General features: G+C 42.3%; 1 protein-coding gene across 1 annotated transcript in view; it reads left to right on the forward strand.

Annotated features, from left to right (window-relative positions):
• The window catches only part of GRHL2 (grainyhead like transcription factor 2), a 53,072-nt gene that overhangs the window by 21,878 nt on the left and 9,621 nt on the right, over window positions 1–21,573 (forward strand). Inside the window, 5 exon segments of the mRNA XM_074145072.1 lie at window positions 7,375–7,533; window positions 13,312–13,399; window positions 13,490–13,626; window positions 15,713–15,744; window positions 17,208–17,302. Coding sequence (XP_074001173.1) covers window positions 7,375–7,533; window positions 13,312–13,399; window positions 13,490–13,626; window positions 15,713–15,744; window positions 17,208–17,302 — 511 coding nt within the window.

A 21,573-nucleotide genomic window follows, 5' to 3' on the forward strand; every position in this document is an offset into this window, starting at 1 on the left:
GGACATGGCAGTCTCATCCCACCAGCAACTACCACCCCCATTGTTGGGGCTGGCACGTTGATCTGGGAGCAAGGAAGTCACATCCACTGATGTCAGGTGTTATCCTCGGCCATTTTGTTCTAATCTCACACCGTTCACGTTGCTCCTGCCTTGGGTGCCAGGACATGAAGAACACAACTCTTGCAATCATCACTGGCAATATAACATAGAAAGATTTTAAAATAATGACTCCCTTCTTGTTGCTGGATTAAAAAAGTGTCAGGAGTGAAATTTAAGAAAGCCACTTGTATTCCTTTAGGAAGTAGTCATTAAAGTGCAAATTGGCTTATACATATTTATTTTGGGGGGTAGTTATCAAATATCTGATCTTTTAGGAGCTTGAACTGCAAATGTATTGATAAAAGTAAGAGGATTCGTAACATGCTTTGGTATTGGGCTATCAGGCATAAATCAGGTTGCACCTGAAAGCGTATCACTGTGCATTTAAGTGTTTCCCTCCCCACATACGTGTACAGGTACCCACATGCTTGCTCTTGTTGGAGAGTCTAATAGAATAACCAGTTGCCCTGGGTCTGGGGATTCCCAAAGGATGCCCCTGCAGTGTTTGAAAGCTGTGGACTCTGAGGCACGTCACTGAAGGCTGTTTTTTCTCCAGCAATTACCTCATCCAAGAGAGATGAAGAATTTCAAGGCCTAATTACAGACTCTCCTTTCTTAAGCTTTCTGAATGATGATCTTTAAACGGGCTCCATTGTTTCTGCTCAGTGTTGTTTTCCCTTTTCACCACAATTTCAAGATTAAAACTAACCTCACAGGCACAAAGACCTTTCTCTTCTGAGTCAGACAAAAGCGGCACAGAGCAGTTCTTTCCAGGGCCTCTGAGATGGGATGTGATGAAGCGCTCTACTGGCCCGGGAAGAAATAAAGAAAACATTCTGGTCATTGGAAATGCACAGGGGAGCGGACTTGAAAAATCAAACAGAAGAAGCAGAAATCATCTAACCAAATATCCCTGTCTCTCTGGGGAGACTAAATCCCACATCTAGGAAGATTTATCTGGGGCATCGGATTTTTCACTTTCCTACTCCACCTGGAGGGCAGCTGATTTAAAGCCAGATTTCTCCTCCCACACACAGGCAGAGCAGTCCCCTCCTCCTGGAAGCCCTTCAGGATGAGGGTATAACAGCACGGGTGTGACAGCCAGAATCTGCCTCTTAACAGTGAGTCTGCGAAGGGTTTGCAAGGCAGCATCTTGGATCTTATTTGGAAGAAACAGGCATTTGGAGAGTACAGGCAGAGGCCTCTCCTTACCGCCTCTGTAACCTGAAGGGAACTGGGGGTGTTGGCTCCAACTCCTCGTTGCTCGGTCCCTCTGTCTTCCAACTGCTGCTTGGGAGAATGAGTCGATGGAAGAGGGAATCTTGTACAGCACATGTTGAGCTGTGGAATAATCTTGCCATTCCTTTCCATGGACTAAGGGAACCGCACCACAGTGTTTCCACTGCTGTATCTGGTTGACAACGGCAGTTCCCTTGCCTTCTGGCAGAGCAGAGTTGGGCCCGGCACATCCTTACCTTTTCCTAGAACAACATCCTTTCTGCTGGGGCCGGCCGTTGTCTAGAGGGCACCCTGGGGCTTGTGGTTCAGAGTAGGATACAGGGAAATGAGGGGAAGGGTTTACAGCCATGTCGAACTCTTCCTTATGCTGCCTCGAGGCAAAAATACTGTGCAATAAGAAAGCAGAGATAGGAAGTGAAGAATACTTTTTTGCAGTCCATATTGCTTTCACTCCTGTATTTACTTCTATATATAAATATGCAGCGTTTATGGGCAAGGTGATTTGTTGGCTCCCTGTGGTTGAACTTGAATGCTATGTTTGGTATTTTTAAAGGAGTTCTTTAAAAAAAGGTGAGGAAGCAAACAACAATTAACAAGAACTGGCTGACTTGTTAACAATTTTTTAAAAGCCTTTTTATGATATGCTAGCAGGTAGGTAGTTGCTTTGCTGTTGCCCTGCAGAAGATTTTTCTGCAGCATCTGGCTGGTTGACAAAGTTCTAGTGGAGGCTTTGGAACAGAGAGCTCAGCTTCCTTTTTGATAGACATACATCTGCCTACTTGCAGTCGGATTGCTGACAGAAGTTAGTTTGCCAGGAAGAGAATTAAGAATCAGGACTTTCCTGGTCAAAGGAGAATACCTTTGTCATAAATCATTCCAGATCTTTGAGAGATGCTTTCTCTATGATTAATACTTTGCTAATGGAAAATAGTTAGGATGATGTTACTCTCAAACAACACATTAATTGTATATTTTTATGGAAAGCACTTTTTAACATTAAATTCAAAGGTATGACTTCAGTGAACAGTTGTTAAAGAAAAGTGTCATCTTAAAGCAGATAAAAATACTTTTCAGTGGTACCAAGAAATTACTGATTTCTGCAAAGCGCTGCAACTTGGACATGGGGTAAACAGATATGTTGGCAGAGATGTTATTCAGGCAGGTGCTGGCACATGCTTTTTGGTGTGTACAGTAGTTGTGTGCTGTGTAGTTGTTGTGTATGCTTGCATGCAATCGTTGTCCTGCTATATTTAACTGAAATGTAGATCTTTAATCCAAAGTATGCTGAAGCCTCTGGGAACCATTCCAGTTATTTAATGAGTTTTGGCATAGCCCATACAGTAATAAGCTGTGTTTTCAATGAGTAAGTGATTTGCAGGATTAGGTTCTTATAGCTCACTTCAGCCCACAGTGTCTGATTCCAGCGGGCACAACTGTAAAATCAAGCTGATAGAGCAGCACAGTCTATCAGTGATTTGTATTGTGACAACCTGTATTTCTTTAACATTGCTAGCAATTCTTAGGACAAGCTTTGACTGGTATAAGAATTATTTTGTTCTTAATTATTAATTTCCTTCCTAACATAGATCAAATTTCGTTTCATTAGGGAGGAAATTAATATTTTCTTTACTCTCAAAATTTAAAGGTTGGAGGAAGATACTTTATTTGGGGGAATTAGTACCAGAAATTATGTAGTATTAGACTTGGCAACTGATTTAATAAACCATGTCTGTGCGTGTATGTGTGCATATGTATTTTTTAATATATATATGTCATGCATGCACACACACTTGTGTATATTAAAGAAGAGTTAACCCGTGGTAGCAAATAATGGTGAAATTTCAGTGTATACAAATGGTTCAGTAAGTATGCATCTGGGATTCAAGGCAAATGGCATTTTTATGTAGTTGCCGGGGTGTGGTGTGGGTTGAGGAAGCTTCAAAAGAGTAGTGTAAACATTTGCTGGAGACATTTGTATTGAAATAAAACAAAGGTCTTACCTTTGTATGGGATTTATAAGGTAATGGCTGGCAGGAGAAACTATAAAACCACACTTTCTGTGTATATGAGGAATGATGGGATTGATGCTAGTCATTTAAGAGACAAGTCGTTTAACTCTTTGTTGTTACAGTCTGGAGGGATGAACCCCTTTAAAACTGGATTTTGTAAAGACCTGTCACCAGGGCATAGTTTCTATGTATTGCCAGTATTCAGGAGAGAAATTGCTTTACGTTTCTGATTTTGTGCTGTAACACACTTTTCCCTCCCTTCTGCCTTTGGCTCTTTCTGAGATGGTGGGAGCCAGAAATGTAAATAGTAATAAAAGGCTTATATTAGAGGTTTCGTAACTGTAGACCTTTAAAGTGTATAAACTGAGAGACCGCAGCAGGAGTCATGTTGGCTGGATTAAATGATAAAAGGGGAAATGCATTTCTGGGCCTTGCTTTCTCTTAAGGCGGGTTACTGTGTTTATGTCTTGTACATTACTAATTATGCTGCAGTGTTTAACAAACAGTCAGTAATTCACATAATAACAGCTACAGTGTGGAGGAGCGCCTTCACCGAAAGAGAGTCCTTTTTCTAGGCATGGTCTATAACAAACAGAAGAGTTGTCATTATCCGAGGCCACTTTTGAAACTTACTCAGGCACCAAATGTTTCTCCAGATTAGTTTTTCATTGCCGGTGGCATGCCTGAGCTGGAGACTAGATGGGTGGAACTTTGTCATTAATTACTCAAATCTAAGATATGCTGACATTAAAAAAAAGACATCTCTATAATGACAACCCAAACTTGTTCCTGATAGCAAAACATCGCTAAAATCTAGTTTACAGAGGAAAAAAAAAAAGTTTGTAAATGAATTCCAGTACAGCCATAGTCACATCCATTAAAATAGTTCTAAATCAAATGTAGACAGGGCCCTGGGGGGAAAAAAAAGCAGTGATTTCTACTCCTGCTACTCTCATTTCTGCTTAACTCTACATTTTCTAACCATGTAACTCTACCATGCAATAGACCAGAACAAGGAGACTCTTAAACTGGAGTGTCTTCCAAGAGAGGTAGAACTGGATGTAATCTTCTCATGGCTGCCATTGGCATTGTTTTGCTCCTTGTGTCACTGCGAGTGGGAGTGCCTGCATTATGGACAGGAGCTGCAAAGGAAGGAGAGATGAGGGTTGTAAAGGGCAGAGCAGGCTGTGCTTGGACAGGCAGGTGAAATCAGAGCAGGCACATTCCTTGGCCACTGCCTCAAGGAGGTGAAGGTTTCTGGGCAGGGCTGCGGCGGAGAGAAGAGGACTGTCCAGAGGGTTCCCTGGGTCCCGTTTCACTGCAGCAGCCTGCTGCACCGCGGCGTCGAACCTCTGCAAATCGTCAGTCACGCAAAGAAAAAAAACACCTACAATCAACTCAAGTAACAGAACTTATTCCCCCTCCCTCTGCACCAACCCCCATGTTTTCCAAATCCAAAGTCAGTGTCATGCTTTACAGGAAAGCTAATAGAAGGCTGTGTGGAGACAGAAGATTTTCCCCAAAATAAATGCTCTGTGTTAATTCGAATCCATCTGTCTATCTGCGAGGTGCAAATGATATGACAGAAAGCATAGTACACTTCATGTGCACGAACGTACAGTCATTGCTCCTCAGAGAGATCCTGATGTACTACGGTGTCAGGACAAGGATATTGAATCTTACAGCATCAATCTATTATTCATACTGAATAATCTGTTATTGCTGTATGGGGACTCTTAAAATGATAATGTCTGTCTTCCCAGCCTCTGCTACTCCGCTCGGTTTCTGGAGGCAGCAGAAGAGCTGACACACAGTGTATGTAGTTGATTAAGGTGGGACAAGGTCTTTTTTCACTTCTCAGCTGAGTGTGCAGCAAAGCTGGTAGATACACAAACTACTGGGTAGGTACAAAGCCTTCACATCCCCTCTCACATTTTAATGTACAGTTTGGAAAATTCCTGTGCAGAAATACGGGCTAAAATATAGCAAGACCGGATTCTGTTTTATGCCAGACCTCATTCCGCTGTTCTGTGTTCACATGCACATTGCTCTGACACTGTAAAGGAGTCTGAAAGCAAATAAAAATTCAGGCCGTCGTATTTCAAAGGCATCTGCACCCGTATCCACACTTACCTTTGGAGCTGGAGGAGATCAAGTTGTAATTTGAAACAGAAATAACACTATCAGCTTCAAAATCAGAGTTTCACCTAGGGCCCTTCCCCGCCTCCCTCCTCTCCCCGCAGTTAAAGTTCAACTATTTCATTTGTAAATGCGGCTCTGTGATACAATCAGAAGCAGAAACGCGGAGGTGCCATTAGCTCAGTCGGGCAAACAAGCTGCTCTGGCTCCATCGTAAAAACCTGACTGTAATGTTAACTTCTGCCATTAGGGTAAAGTACCCCCCCACCGGCCCTGCCGGAGCCCTTCTCAGTTCTCAGCTGCCTTTCTCTTAGGGATGTTCAGATTCTGGTCACTCAAACCGTTTTTGGTTTTTTTTTTTTTTTTCCCCTGCTTGTGGGTCGGGGCGGGGTTCCTTCATGCTTTCTCTTCCCGAATCCTCCCAGATCCCAAGGATCTGTTGGCCTCTCCTCTGCCCGGTGAGGCGTGCATCAGGTCCGTTTGAGAGACCCCGCAAACCTCTTCCTTCCCAAGAGCACTCATTCTGCTGGAGCAGGTTTCACATCCTTCTGGTTTGGGAAATACGTACTGGCGGTTTTCTCTGTCCTTTTCTGTAGTTCACAGTTTTGGGGTTTTGTTGTTTTTTAAACTGAGGAAAAGTGAAAAGTAGAATCCGGTCAATTAATAATTGCCCCAAATTACTATGCAATGCACATATTAATCACTGGGAAGAAGAGTTTCATTTCTCAAGGTTCATGCATGCTATCCTGACGGAAGGGTGTCGGTGGTGTTTCAGTTCACAATGCTTGCTTTGCATCAAAGTAGTCCTTGGGAGATGTGGTGATGGGACACCCTTCTTGCCAGGTGCTGTACAAACACATGGCAGAGGAGACACACCTTGCCCCATGGTACCGGGGCAAGAGGTGACTGGTGGCTATCAACAGACATAAGTGGGTGTAGAAGGAAAGCATGAAACAGGTTTCTGATGCAAAGGCAGGCAGGGCTTTTCAGGAACCAAGGGCAGTGGCAAGTTGTGTGGATGCTACATGGCAAAGGGGACTTCTGAGAAGAGGTAGGGAGTAGTTTTATAAATGTTTGAGAAACTCCTTTCCAGTTTGGAAAACAGGATGAGATGCATTTTTGAAGTTGAAGAAAGATAGTGGAGGACCTTTAAAATGAAGATCAAGAGTACCTGTTGATGGGATGGAGGAAGAGAGAGTGTGAAGAAAATTGAGGGTGCTGGGAGGGTAGGACTTTTCTTTGGCCACATGGAATTTAAATTGTGAGCTGTCAGAAGAACAAGCCAGACCAAAATATGGCCAGAAAGGACGATGCAAGATTATCTTCCTATGTCTATATTAACAAATAGTGCAAATATACAGAGCAGATTTGTAGAGTGAAACAAGTCACAGCTAAAGACCTAACATCCACGTGAGACACTTTTTAGTTTAGGACGTTTTAGCTCAGATTATCTTTAGTCAGTTCCCACAGACTGAGCAACCATTAACAGCTGGAGCATGTGTGTTGTGCTCCTTGGACACGTCTTCTGCTCTGGCTCTTCCAAAGAGAATCCAGCTCATGCACTCTGAGCTCTCTGGTGTGAACCAAAGCACGGTAAGTTGGGGCAATCAAATGATTCACCTCAAATGTGGGCTCCTGATCCAAACTGAAGCATCAATACACATCTTAGTAGTTTGTCCTTCTTCCCGGTGTGGGAGCATCTCCGCTAGACTTAGGACAGAAGTGCAAAATATATGTTTATATAAATTGCCAGAGCATGGATCGTAGCTGAATTAAAATCTTTCTTCGGAAGGAGGTATCTGCTTTTATTTTCAAATTTGTTGTCGTGTTTCTAGAAGTTTAATAGTTGTTTGCACTACATTTTAAAAGTAATCTGTCTGGCACACAGATTTTCATCACAGTGAATTGCTTGAGCACAGACTTCTCCTCACAAAAAGGAGTAAAAGGGCTTCCTTTGATGATTCAGATTGATACGTACAGCTACAACAACCGCAGCAATAAACCCATCCACCGAGCCTACTGCCAGATCAAGGTTTTTTGTGACAAGGTAAGCAGAAAGCACAATTACCATGGACAGATGAGGAACCTTGTTAGACAGTTTATTATTGCTGTATTTTAGATCTAATTAATTTTTTTTTTCCTTTCCTAAAGAATTGTGTTTCATGGTAGAATTTGGATGTCAGCTATATCATAAATCTAACAGATTATCATGTAATTATTTTACTGCTTTGCAGCCTTTTTGGCCCTGATTCCTCAGCTTGTGAGCAATAGTTGGACTGTTTAAGGACAGCGTGTTATAGGTAATGATATAAGAATATCAAAAAAGTCATAGAAAGCAGAAAGGTAAAAAGTCTATACTTGGAAGGTCAGTGCTGACCAAAGGCTCACACAAGTGCCATTCTGATGATGCCCTTCTCGCTCTAACAGCCAGGATAGGTAACGTGTAAATTTTGTGGAGAGGTCTCTGACAGAAAAATGCACCTTTTAGAATGGCCTGCTAAGCTATTTTTTATGATGCTGTGGAAAACGTTGAGTCCCAGTGATAAAGCTGATGGGTTTTTTCCCCTCCATTTGATTACATACCATTATTTTGGAAGCTTCAATGTTGCTAGGATTTTTTTATTAAAAGGAAACTTCAAAAATATATTACCCATTCCTATTTTGTAGTTCAGTAACTTTTTTTTTCTCCTTTTTTGCTCACTCCCTCTTTTGCAAAATTTGTTTCTTTTACAATAGGTTTTCTGACTCCTTTGAGGGAATTGGTAAGATTGTTCAGCCCCAAAACATAGATCATGCCTTAATGAGTCTGACAGTGTCATGGTCAGCTGTATATATCACTGAGTAGAAACAGTTGCTCAGAAATATTATCTCAGTGATGATTCTTCAATGTGAGCGTGACCACGTTTCAGTTGTGTTTAACACCTGCCAGCCGATGGCTTTAACTCTGCTGGGAAAGACCTTCCAGGGGGCAGCTGATGCCTGGGTTCAAGTCAAGGTTCAGGGATTCAAGAGCCTACATCTATTTAAGTGACTCAGAAATTTATCCAAATTAGTCTTCCCATCTTACAGATGGGAATAGAAAGGCAAAAGGCCATGCCCCAGGCAATATGTAGCATTAACTTTTTAATGGAAAGGGTAAGAGTTCAACTGTTACAGGTCTCTGTGCTGCTGCTCCTTCCTCCCTTTCAGTTCATTCCCCTGTTGCTGTCTTGACAACGGGATCTTGAGGGCTAATCAGTCAGTTATGTTAGTGGAACACAAACTTTGAAAGTAATGAATGTAAATGTATGCAGTGAGGTCTTCTTGCAGTCAAAATGTTATGCTTTTAATTGTAACTTTGAATGTCAAATATTTGGAGATTTGAAGGTGCAGCTGGATGTTAAAAGCTCAGTAAATATCAAAGTAATAAGTCATTTTTATCTACCTGTTTTTGAAAAGCAATTAGAAAAATCTGAATTATTTAAAAAAGGAAGGAAATTCAGAGCACAAACTCATCAAGGGTGACCTGTAGACACAACTGGTGGAGATTTTGAATAATACATGTTCATTGCATCTGTTGGCTTAATTGATACTTCAAATATTCAGACTAAAAAGCAGGAAATGGATGTTGAGTCTTTTAATCAAAACTGTCTCAAAGTAGAAGAAAAGATCACAGGGGTAGTTAAAGCATTATCAACATCAAAACTATATTGAAAGTGGGAACTGGAAGGCTCAAGGGTATCGATAATGGGATATATATCTGTATAATATAAATGTATACACTCATACATGCATGCAGAGCTTTTTAACTTAATGTAGGGCTGAAAATGAGTTGCGTGAATGAAAATTAATTAAAAATATCAAGGTCAATTCACATGACAGTTTGTGCTAATTGGCATTTGGAAAGAGACTGAGGTCTGCTTCTCCCATCACTTATACTGCTGTATCTTTACCGACATCCATTTGTCACGGTTCTTTTGTGAGTAAATAAACGGTTGGAGAATTTCCACTTGCTGGTGGCACTGGGAGGATTCATCACACTGAGAGGAAGGTTGCTGGTGGGGCTGGGTACCCTCATCTTTCCGAGATGCCAAAATAAAACCTGGCACCGGTTGAGGCAATGCTAAATGGAGGGTCCCCAGCTTGGTCGGTTTTGCTGCCGAGTCTGTGACTCGCCCTCTAGTGACAAAGACAAGGTTTCACAGAATCGCAGATTGACAGAATGGTAGGGGTTGGAACGGACCTTCGGAGGTCATCTGGTCCAATCCCCTGCCAAAGCAGGTTCACCTGGAGCAGGCTGGACAGGAATGCATTCAGGTGGGTTTGAATATCTCCAGAGAAGGAGACTCCACAATCTCTCGGGGCAGTCTGTTCTAGTGCTCTGGCACTCTCAAAGTAAAGAAGTTTTTCCTCATGTTGAGAAGGAACTTCCTGTGTTCCAGTCTGTCCCCCTTGCTCCTTGTCCTGTTGCTGGTCACGACTGAAAAGAGTCTGGCCCCATCCTCTTGACACCCACCCTTTAGATATTTATAAGCATTGATGAGGTCCCCTCTCAGTCTTCTCTTCTCCAGGCTAAACAGACCCAGGTCTCTCAGCCTTTCCTCATGATAGAGGTGCTCCAGTCCCTTGATCATCTTTGTAGCCCTCTGCAGCTGGTTTGCTGCCTGTTGGGGAAAGGTGGTGAGGCTGACACAATTATTGCCCACCTCTTTGTCATGATCAATTAAAAAAGTATTACAGGGTCATTTAAAAAAAAACAGCAAACCTATAATAATTTTTATGCAGTTTAAAAGTGTGAATTGCACCATTATGCCCCAATCTGCCAACCCCAAAGAGAAGCTTTGAGAAAAGTGCCTGATTTATTACAGTTATCTGGATCAGAGGAACTGCACAGTAAATTCCTCCCGCCTAAGTACTGAAATGTGTCTTAGGTTGAAATGTGGAAGAAAAATGTTTCTGTGCCTGACAGTGTTCTAACAAATGGTTTTTCTGCTGTGATGGTGCCTCTTTAGGACCAGTAGATGTGTTTGTATAGCAATTTAGATAAATCACAGGTAAAGGTGTCCAGTTTTTAAGAAAAATATTAGCTGATAAATTAATGTCCTCCAGCTGAAACGCAGCATAGCCGTTGTGGAAAGAGTATCCCTGAAGAAATAAAACTGCATTTAACTAAGTGGTACATATTATACATATTTTAGTATTTACTCAGGCAGTTGCTTAAATTTGGTATTAATTTACATATGAAATAGAGAGCAACACCGACTTGCATCCAATGTGTGCTTTGTGGCATAAATGTATGGAGATAAAGGCTGCAAAGGTTGTAATCATATGCTTGCTCCTTCTTCATTCTCCAGTCTTTTGTCCCTGTTTATTTTCCAGTAGGCAATCTTCAAAGCAACTGTTGCAGTGCGCCACTTGTTTTCTCAGTGCTAATTCTCTCTGCCCTTGCAGTCCCTTTATCATGTGCAGGTCACTGATGCTGCATTATGATAAGAGAATATAATTTTTATTCCTTAAGTAGGTTGTCAGGGAAACTTGCTACCAGGCCTGTTTATATTTATATATTGCAAGATGCTTTAACCACTGTGTATGAAGGAACTGGGGATTCAGAGATATTTTGATTTTCTGGATGTAATTAGCCTTGCTGAAAAGAAGCAGTTGACTTGGCAAATACAGTAACATTGTTCCAAAATCAAATAAATTAATCCTGTTTTTTGTACTCTGAAAAACTACATGTTATTTGGAATATAGGCAGTTACTGCCCTCTTGTCTTCACTATGGATCGTCTTAGGGAAAATGGGTTATCACAGGGTATTAATTGCCTAGTAATCTTCAGCTTTAGAGAGAAGAAGGCTGAAGTCTATGGGCCTGTCCTGCCAGATATGGAATGCTTTGGCCTTGAACTAGAAACAGGTGTACACATGAGCTTCATAGTGGGGATGGCAGTGGTCCTTATGACGGTAAGGGCTTTGCTAGGCTGGAGCTAGAGTGCAAGACATAAGCTTAAATAAGCTGAAGACTTGGACAGAAAATATTTTAAATCAGCTGAAATTCATAGTCTGTGCTTTGCTAACGGTTAGTAGCGAAGTACTAGTTCCATTTATACAAAGTCCAGACATCAATGAAAAAAATGAAAAACTCAGTCATTTGACTGGGCAGAGCCTAATTTATAGTCCCCTCTGACAGGGTTATTTCTTCTTTTGTCCTGAAGAGATATGCAAACTCTGATTTATTAGATATGTGTCAGATGGCTCAGCTGTGAAAACTGTCCAGCAGAAATGCTCTGGTATGCAAAAATCTTATTGCAGTCCACTGTCTCAGGACCGACAAAAATGATGTATATGATGTGGGCTTGGCTGGCCCCTGCACTGTGCCACGTGGGATGCTCCTTGCTCAGGAGGGCTGGTAGGTAGTTTTGTGCCTATTGCTGTTGCCATGTTTGTGGCAGTTTCTGTGTTCCTGAGAGGAAACTCATGCTTGCTGCCGTGTATGAAATGACTTTCAATGTTGGTCCCGCTACCTGTGACAGCAGAGCAGCAGAGCCACTTTGTGCAGCCCAGGCCTCTCAGGGATGTGTCTTCTGCAGGACAGTGGCTGTGAGGCATAGTTTTGCTCCTTTCTGCCAAAGAACAGGAGGTCTTTAAAGATACAAATGAGCCCCTAGAAGCAATGTTGATAGGGGCACAACTCCGAATCCCTTGTCTTCTGTGGTTGAGGTCAGTGACAGCTGGATTGGGACCTGGGTCTGGAGGCAATGTTTCTGTTAGACACCTTCATGTTTTTTAAAAAGCTGTTTCTTTTTCCACTTTTTTCAGCCTCTGGAAATCTATTGATAGACCACATCTTTCCTTGCGTTCTTTTCAAGCTTGTTTCATTGGCTTATGCATGAATTTTGCCATCTTGAGTGGATATTTTTGGCTTTCCTTACCTCCCTCTCCCTCCCCCGTTTCTTTTAAAGAAACTTCTAATTTTAATTTGGAAAAAATCTTTAATTTTGCATGCTGACTGTCTGGGAGCATATGGATCTTTAATACCCTTCACAACATGACTATTCATATTTATAAAGTAAATTAGGAGAACTTCAAAGGAGGTGTTGCTGCTTTTTATGTCAATAACAAGTTTTATTTTCTAAACTTGTTGGGAGCGTATTTACATAACAGAAGCCTGCAACTTCCCCGGAGTTCCTGGGGCCTAATAAGGCAGTGCTACATTGCTTTCCAGTTTCTGGAGGGCTTCTCCCTGTTTGAAATGCCTGTATTTTTCTGTAAGAGCCCTTGCACTGTTGGCAAGCTGTCAGTGTAGCCTTCTTGCACTGGGAAATCTCAGATGCCTCTACAAGCTGGCCTCAGTGGAGTGATGCCACCCCCAGATAAGATGGGAGGAGGAGAGTTTAGGGAAGAGCTTAGCACAAGCATGATCTAAGGTGATAGCAATCCTGCAAGTGTTTTACGTCAGTACATATGCAAGGTATTTGGTCTGAGCGCTCCGTCCATCGCAGAACTGGGCTCAGGATGCCCTTTGCACAAGTTGTGGTGGCAACAGCGCTGCTACAGACTGCACGCTGCCTGAGCCGTCCATCCCGTCTCCCCCATGCCAGCGCGTGGATATGTTCCTCTTGCTGCCTCCAGCCCTGGGGGCTGCTGGATGTGCCAGCCCGAGTTTTGGGCAGAGGTGATAGATCCGGAGCTGGCACATTCCCAACAACTCAGATTTATCTGTAATGGGATAACTGGTCTCTGTTTCAGCATTTCTGATGTGTCCATCGCTGTAGTTCCAGGCATCGCAGGGTGTGGTGCCCACAGTGGCCTCATCTGATAGTATCTGTGGGTTGTCTTTTTTGCATCAGGGAGCAGAAAGGAAAATCCGAGATGAAGAGAGGAAGCAGAACAGGAAGAAAGGCAAAGGCCAGGCGTCCCAAGCCTCATGTAATAATTGTGAGTAAGACAGGCTTTTCTGGTTTGGGGCCAAGTCATGCTTAACGTGCCTTCTCCCATAACCACGTTGCTTTGTGATCCTCCTAACAGCTGAAGGGAAGTTGAGTGCACTCCCTCTGCAAAAAAAGAGCGATATCACCTTCTTCAAAACAATGGCTGACCTGGATTCCCAGCCAGTTCTCTTCATACCAGATGTTCACTTTGGGAACCTACAACGAACTGGACAGGTAGGAAATGATAATGAGATGAGCTGGTGCCCACCTGCCGTCCGGCCACGTGTGTTCCCAGGCAGGTTTTAGGACAACAAATCACAGTTCCTGGGGGCCACTGGTTTCAGCTCTCCTTTTGGTAAATGCCGCTCTTGGTGGGTCACTTAAAAAAGACCTTTCAAGAGACAGGTGCCTTTCAAGGTCTGGGTGCGAAACCGGAGTTAATACATTGTTAATAACTGATTAGTTTGTGTTTGTTATGGTTTTGCCATTCTTTTGCTAGGATTAAAAAATTGAACAAATAGTCAAGAATTTTGAAGTGGGAGGTTGATTTGTGGCTGAAGGAAAGTCTGGTTTTGAATGTGCTATTTGGCTTGATGAATGAAGTGCCACCTTGTGGTAGCAGAGATCCCCTTCCTTGTCACAACTGAAAACAAAGACCAAGCTCTTAAATGTGTCAGGTCAAGAGCAGGCTCACTAAACACCACTCTGCCCATTTTCTATCGGCATCACCTAGAGATCTGGGAATTCCCTGGAAGAAAATATTTTCACTCTACAAAGTAAAAATCTATCAAGCTAATGTTAATATTCAGTATTGTCTTAGTACAGAAGTCATGGAGTCATTATCACCAGTAAGTGTGAGGAAGTCTTTGATCACTTGACTTTTTTAAGACTTACTTTATTGCTTGCTGGGAAATTGAAAACCTGAATTGGAGGGTCAGCTCTGACAATTTTTTGAACATGAACCTGTTATTTTTTAACATCTCAGGGAGTAGAATGAGACCTTTATGCATGTATTTATAAGGACAAATAGTGGAGGAGGAAATTTTGTATGCATCTTGCTGCAAAATATTAAAATAATGAAAATTAAATGACACATAGTGTTGGAATTGTCATATATTCTAAAGCAGTGAGAATTGTGGTAGAGCAAAGCACAAAGAGCACAGACATTGCAGTCACAGCTGTCACTGACTTACTCTCTGAAATTGGAAAGACGCCCACTCACATATCAGTGCTGGGTACCTTCTGTCCTCGTGGCTTTCAAACCATAATGTGGATTTGTCTGGAAACAGGAGAAGGTGGAAGGATTCCTTAGTATATGTATTCCTGTAAATAATTTTCTAGACTAGCTGGAAGATACTCCAGTTTACTAGCTCTTAGGCAATGTTCAGCCCTGCATTTTACTGCTGTATAGGTTGTAGTATCAATATTCTTGCTATCCTGAACTTTTCAATTGTTTTGCCTATTATTTAATGTAAGAATGATTTATTATGACAATAATTTATTATTTATGAATGTTTTATTATGAAAGTGTAGCCACTTTCAGGTCCTGGTCATAGAATAAGTTACAGACCTCAGAACCAGCAGAAGGCAGGGCTCCGGTGCCTTCGCCTAGTGCTTGCACATTAACCCAGCAGCTGGAATGCTGGTACGCTTGTTGGTGCGGACCCATGGTGCAGGCACGTTGTGAGGAATTTGGCTGAGTGTTCTGTAAAGCCTTTGACAACAGTCTGTGATTTTATACCTCCCCTGCTACCGTTAGCCATGTTTGCTGCTGTTGTAAATTTGGTCACAGTGACTATGAGCTGTACTGATTTCCACAAAACAGTGGTCTGGACTTGAGCTTCTGCCCACAGCCTGTGCAAAAAAGTTCAGCTGTACCATTAGTAATTGTATTTCCATTAGGCCTGTAGTTTAATGTTGGTCTTTATAGTTTAATTAGATTTTCAGACAGTATTAAATACAAAAGCTTGTGAGTGTTGTGGCTTAAATCGTATTAGGGGTAATTTAGGTGAATAGTGATCTGATTTAGAGGATTCTAAAATAATTGGGAAAATGATATAAACCAGGAGAGAGGGCAATATCTGTCAAAATGCTTTGATATATTTCCACTAGATGATACTCAACAGCAGTTCTTCTAAGCCACATTTTTTCCAGATCACAATTAAAACTAGAGATGTTTGTGTTTTATAGAAGGAAAAGGCTTTTTTAACAGATGAAAACCCGCAAACCTATTGTTGTCTTTTCTCCCTTTTGAAGTTATTCTGTTAAGCAGGTGTCTGAGTTTTGGGAATAATTGTGGGTTTTTTTTCCACCCTTCTAGGTTTACTATAATACAGATGATGAGAGAGAAGGGTAAGACATTTATTGTTTTGCAACCTTTGCAGTTAGCAGTTCAAACTTATAGAAAGCAGGCACAAAACACGAAACCAGATAAAACTGATCCCCTTTCTCCCCCTTCCCTCATGTTCTCCCATTGCTAACGATAGGCAAATAATATGTAGAACTAACTGGTAGAGGGAGGGTTTTTTTGTGGTAACTTTTTCTTTCATGTGAACTGGCTGCTTTTTATATCTATTTTTTATTACGTTTCCAAGTAAAACAGGTTAAAGAGCCATAAGGTTCCATACAGGATAGGACAATATATTTGATAATAAAGTGCCTTTTATATATACATAAGGGTTCTCAACTAATTTAAAAACCAGAAATTTTTTTAATGAAGCACTGAACTTCACTGCATTCCTGGAAGCTGTTTAGCAGCGCACACGTGTGTATGTGGCAAATACAGGAACTGCAGAGAGAATGCCCAAGCACCAGAAGAGAAAGGCAGAGAGAGAACGGGAGATCCTGGGAAAGGGGGAGGTTGGAAATGGGAACACCCCCTATCTGGCTTTGGAGGGACTGGAATAATTGCAGAAACTCCCTAAAATAGTTAGAGATGTCATGAAATAAGGATTATAGTATGTGTGACTGAAGTCCAGCCCGTATTAACTGTAGTGTGTGCAAGCCCCGTATTTTTATAAAAATTACTTGAATCCAAAGTGAGCACCCTCAAATCTGAGAGTCTGGAGTAAGACAACTGCACTCACACAAGCCTGCAAAAAGTGGCCTGTGGCAGGGAGAGGCCGGGCACCCGCAGCTAACATTGACTTGAAAACATGAGCCTCTCTTTGCTTCTTTTATGAAGCTCGTGTTCTTCATAAGGCTTATGGTGGAATTTGAGAATCAAAGGGGTTTATTGCACCAAGCACATTGGCTTCAGTTCTCTCCTCTAAGAGTAAAAGGAGACACCGAGTCCTGCCAAGGGGAGAGTGTGGCTGTGGTGCCTTCAGCCCTCAGCTTCCCCAGCAGAGCGTGTCGCAGTTTTGGGCTGGATCTGGCCCAGCGTGTTTTTCCTTTTGAACTTGCTGGCTTGTATGGTCTTGGATTTTAGAAATGTTGTTGGTGTTTCCTAGGCTGTCTCCTTGACCCCAAAGAGGAGATGAATCAATGTGCAAATGTGGCTTCCGCTCCTTCCTTACCCCCCTTCCCTCAATATTTAAACAGTTAAGGGCCTTTGGGTTTTCAAAATAGCATGTAACATTGGAGCGTATTTTCCTGTCACCTGTCCCAGCCAGTCAGTCTAGGCAATTTGAGAGGCTTGGAGAGTTCAGATAAGCATCAAAAGCTAAATCCTTGCAGTTTCTGGTGTGGTGCTACTTGAGTAGCTAGTGGGGGTTTTGCCAGAGTACCAAGTGAGTCATGACTGCTGCCGTTGCCTCCTCTCCTGCTGGGAGCAGAGTTTCACTGCAACATGGTCCCTGTTATGCGTCTTCTAGTGGCAGTGTCCTGGTCAAAAGGATGTTCCGGCCTGTGGAGGAGGAGTTTGGTCCATCGCCTTTGAAACAAATGAAAGAAGAAGGCCTGAAAAGAGGTAACAGTCAATTCTTAGCAGTTAAAAATAATGCTGAGGGACTTATGCCCTCAAGGTGGGAAGGGCAGGTGTGCCTCGGACCAAGTTAGTTGTTTTGATGCTAGTGCAGATGTGGGGTGGATGGGAGAAGAGATCATTACACTTGCCAGTATACAAAGAGGCATTTTAACAAATGCTAGTAATGACTTAAAAGCAGAAAAGAAGTACAAAAAAAAAAAAAAGAAAAGACTGTGCTATCTCAAGAAGGGATCAGGACTCAAGTGTATATAAAAAAGCTAGAAAGTTTCTTGATCCTTGGCCAAGGTACATAGTTCATAAATGTTCCAGTAGCAAATCTGTGGTTGTCTATTTTTAACTTTTGCTCATCTTTTCTGCTCTGGCTGGGATCACAAGCAACTATGCAAGATGCACTGGGTCAAACACAGAGACCTTACACAGGCAAGCTCCTGCTGACTGCAGACTTAGATTAGCCTGAATAAAATCTCAGAAATTTCCTACCCAATTAGAAATATATGTCATGGAGAGACATCTTCCAACAGACCTAACTGAATTGTTTAAAAGTTTGTTTCCCTTAATATTCCCTTCTTCCTGAGTGAATATTATTACAGTCACATTTCATATGCTATACCAGTCCAACTCCTGCTTTCCAGTCTACTCGGTGAAGCTTGAGTAACACTGAAGCAATGGTTTAGGTAGAGCTGTTAAACTTTGCACTGAAGGTAAGGATGAGGAGATGGTGGGTTTGTCCACAAAATCTGCTTTATGTACAGTCACTTCCCGTGCAGTGCTATAGGTGATAACTTCCTGCATTGCCACAGTTAGGTAATATTTGCCGTTCCTTCAGTCTCATGAGTTCTGTCATGTAAGTTTATTGCAGGCTCAAACTTGCAAATGTTTTGAGGTTCACCCATCCGTTTATGAGACAACAAAGCAACAAGGTACAGACGTGAGCTCAACTGCTCTTAGTTGCACCATTCGTAAGTCTCATTTGAGCTTTATAGAAACAACTTCCCATGAGCCTGCATTTGCAAGGTTTCTCTGTTGATTAGAATGGTGTGCTTGAACCAGGGGAAGCATACACGATTACAGGATAGAGACTGATATCTTTCTGGAATAAATGTGAACATATTCTTCTTTTAATTAAATCTTCAACTGATTACGTGAGGTCAGCACTGACCACAGACTTGCACCTGGTTGACTCAAGGCCCTGACCAAATCCACATTATCAGGGCTTCATCAAGTAGAAGGGGACAGACACAAGGGCTACATAAAGAACTGTAATTTCCTGCAATTTCACCCGGGTTTCCCAGCTGGAAGCCAGGAGAATTGTCTGCAAGGACGTATTGGTTTCCTTTGACTGTTCCTGTCCTTTGCTATGGTAAGTAGTTTTAGTATTGTCCAGGACTTGCAATCATTTCAAAGGGAGGATTTGAAAGAAAAAAAATATGCTGTTCAACTGGTGGCAAAACTATGTTAAATAATTAAATCCAGGAGAGACACGGAACCAGCGAAGCTGGAGGATGCTCTCTTCACATCCCCTTCCTGTTCACTGTTTCTTGCAACCTGGACTGTGCCGGCTGGAGGCCAAGCCCCTTCCAGCGTGGCCTCTGCTCTGGTGAACTTGCAGCCCTCAGGAATCCTGCATCTGGGATTGTGCCAATGGGGCGCAGTTCAGCTGAATTTGCCTGTTTGACAATACTGTCTGTGCCACAGGATTCACCGGGTATTAAAATGTTCTGCTGTTTTCCCCAGGCTTAGCTGGACTGGAAGTTTTTTTTCTCCCAGATTTATTTGGTACAGCAGAACCAATAATTCCTAGAGAGCAAGTATAGATGGGGCACTGGTGTAATGTTTGAGAGAGAGCATGTGAAAATATGCATTAAAAGCAATGTAATCCCAAGATGGCTCATTATCAGAGCAGTGCAGGTAAGTAGAACCCAGTGAGGGTCAAAGCCCAGCTGAAGAACTGAAGTGACAGTGTGTGGCATCACCGCTGCCTGATGGACCTAGCTAATTGTAATACTGTCCAGTGGAAGAAAAAGTATTAAGGATCAGCCTTCAAGAGAACAGGTCTGAAGGGGTTTACAAACCACTGGTAAAACAAGGTTCATATTCTCACACAGGTAGCTGTGTCTGTGAATTATTCTTTCATGTCTTTGACCTCTAAGGGAGTTACAAGTGCCCAACACAGAAATGTAAAGTATGTTAATCTGTACCAAGTGTGCAGTGCAGCTAGTTACTTGGCTAGACTTGTGGCCTTTTCCTGTTTTGAGTTCTCAGTAAGAGTTTTCAAATCACTTTCCCTTTCAGATTTCATAGGGAGTTTCCCGTTAATTATAAATCCCGCAGCTGTGTCACAGATCAGGGAGATTTCCAGCCCTCTAGTTCTCAGCTTGAAGAAAGTAATCTTTTTGTCTAGCTTTTGTCTCTCAGGAAAGTTGTGTTAAACTACTTTAAAACATTTTGGATTCATAACAATCAGGGGTTTGTGAAACATCCCTGTGGAGACAGCATTCACTCTGCCACCTAGGGAATTTGTACCTGGACAATTAGTGAAAACTCCAAATGTGGGAAAGGAAAGCCAGGTCACAGCTACCAGTCCTACTTTCCTTGACTAAAATGTGCCACATCTCCATCCAGAGACCACTTTACAAAGACTGTAGTTGTCTACTGCAGTTGGCACCTCATAGGGTGTCAGTTGGAGCATCGGTAATGCCTGGGCTCAGATCTTTGTAGTAGCCCAAGTCTTACTGTCCCATCATGTCCATAGTTGTCTTCTGCCTTGGCAGATTTGGCAATGGAGAACCAAGCTATTAAAAATTTTAAAAGAGATATCTGACACTGTTCTTCTGAATTCACTTAAATCCTCAGTTCAGTGGCCTGGCTTCCAAAAATCTCCCAAGTGCAACAACCTCCCTTGCCTTCAGCAATGGCTGGTTGCCACTCCACAATTTTGTGAATCAGGACTATTTCTTAAGTAACTAAAGGTACATTTATCACCCTCATCTTTTGCAATTCTTTTTAACATCTAGAGGGCATTAGGAATTACAGTGGGTTTCAATGCTCAGTTCAATGGGGCCAGGTAGCATAGAGATCAGACAAATTTGAATTTATCTTTCAGTCAAAAATAGTTCATTGCTTGATACAAGATTTACACTCCACCCCCCACCCCCCAAATAATATTGCAATCTGTGCTATTAAAGTGAGCCCATCTAGATGCCATGAACATGGTGACAGTAGGGTCAGAGGGCGTAATGGCGAGTTGTGTCCCATCATCACAGTCATGGTGCGGCATTCCCTGGCCAAGCTGCTGAGCCCAATGGAGCCTTTTCAGCCCCATTCCCTCCACCCCGGCTGTGCCTCCTGCTGTGGGCCAGCCGCCTTCTCTATGCCAGCACCAAGGCCTGTGGGGGCTGCGTTGTATGCTGAAGCAGGGACCTGATCTGTCTGAAGAACAACTCAGAAAAATCAGTTGTTTTTTCACCCACATCTGCTGTTTGAGAGAGTTCATCATCCAGGAAAACTCACTGAGATGGGCCAGAGTCACAGAGCATAAGGGCAGGGATGAGACAGGGGCTCCTTAAGGCATCACTGTTACCAGAAGTCAGTTATGGAAAAGTGCCCTGGTGAATCCAAGCCAGGATTTTCACACCTGTTGGGGAAAAGAAAAAAGCACCAACCCCTCATATGTTTACTAACGCTGGCTCTCTGTGTGTATAATAGTGATTCAAGTTCCCTGTTATCCTTGTAACGGATCCTTCATTCAGCATAACGTTGCCTGACATGCCAAGCACAACAGAGAGATTTAAAGCTCAGCACTTGGATTGTATAATGTCCCTGGTGTTAACCTCGGACCGAGTGATTTTTTCTCCTTTCAGATACATTTGTAATTATTAAGGCTGGAAGAGGTCCAGGTTTTTGAAAAGCCAGGAGTTACAGGACAGCCCTCTAGTCACAATAAAAGAATTAATGAATTAATAAAAGCGTTAGTACAGGTAAAATTAACACTTTGAGTGAGTGCTTCCTCATGCAAGTAAACATACCAGACCCAATAAAATTTAACTACTGCTGTGGATGTTTTTTGTTCTGTTATTTTCTGAGAGTTATTTAGGGTTGTGACTGAAAGTTATCTCAGCTTCTGAATTCTTTAAAAGGAGACTCTCAGGCAGGTCCCAAAGAATTACCAAAACATGGGTGAAAAGGATGTGTTTCTGTGTGCCTGTGGTAGCAGTTCTGCAGCTCATAATTCTGAACTGGAGATGCAAAAAACC

This window comes from Numenius arquata, chromosome 3 (genome assembly GCF_964106895.1).
Source record: "Numenius arquata chromosome 3, bNumArq3.hap1.1, whole genome shotgun sequence".
Lineage (NCBI taxonomy): Eukaryota > Metazoa > Chordata > Aves > Charadriiformes > Scolopacidae > Numenius > Numenius arquata.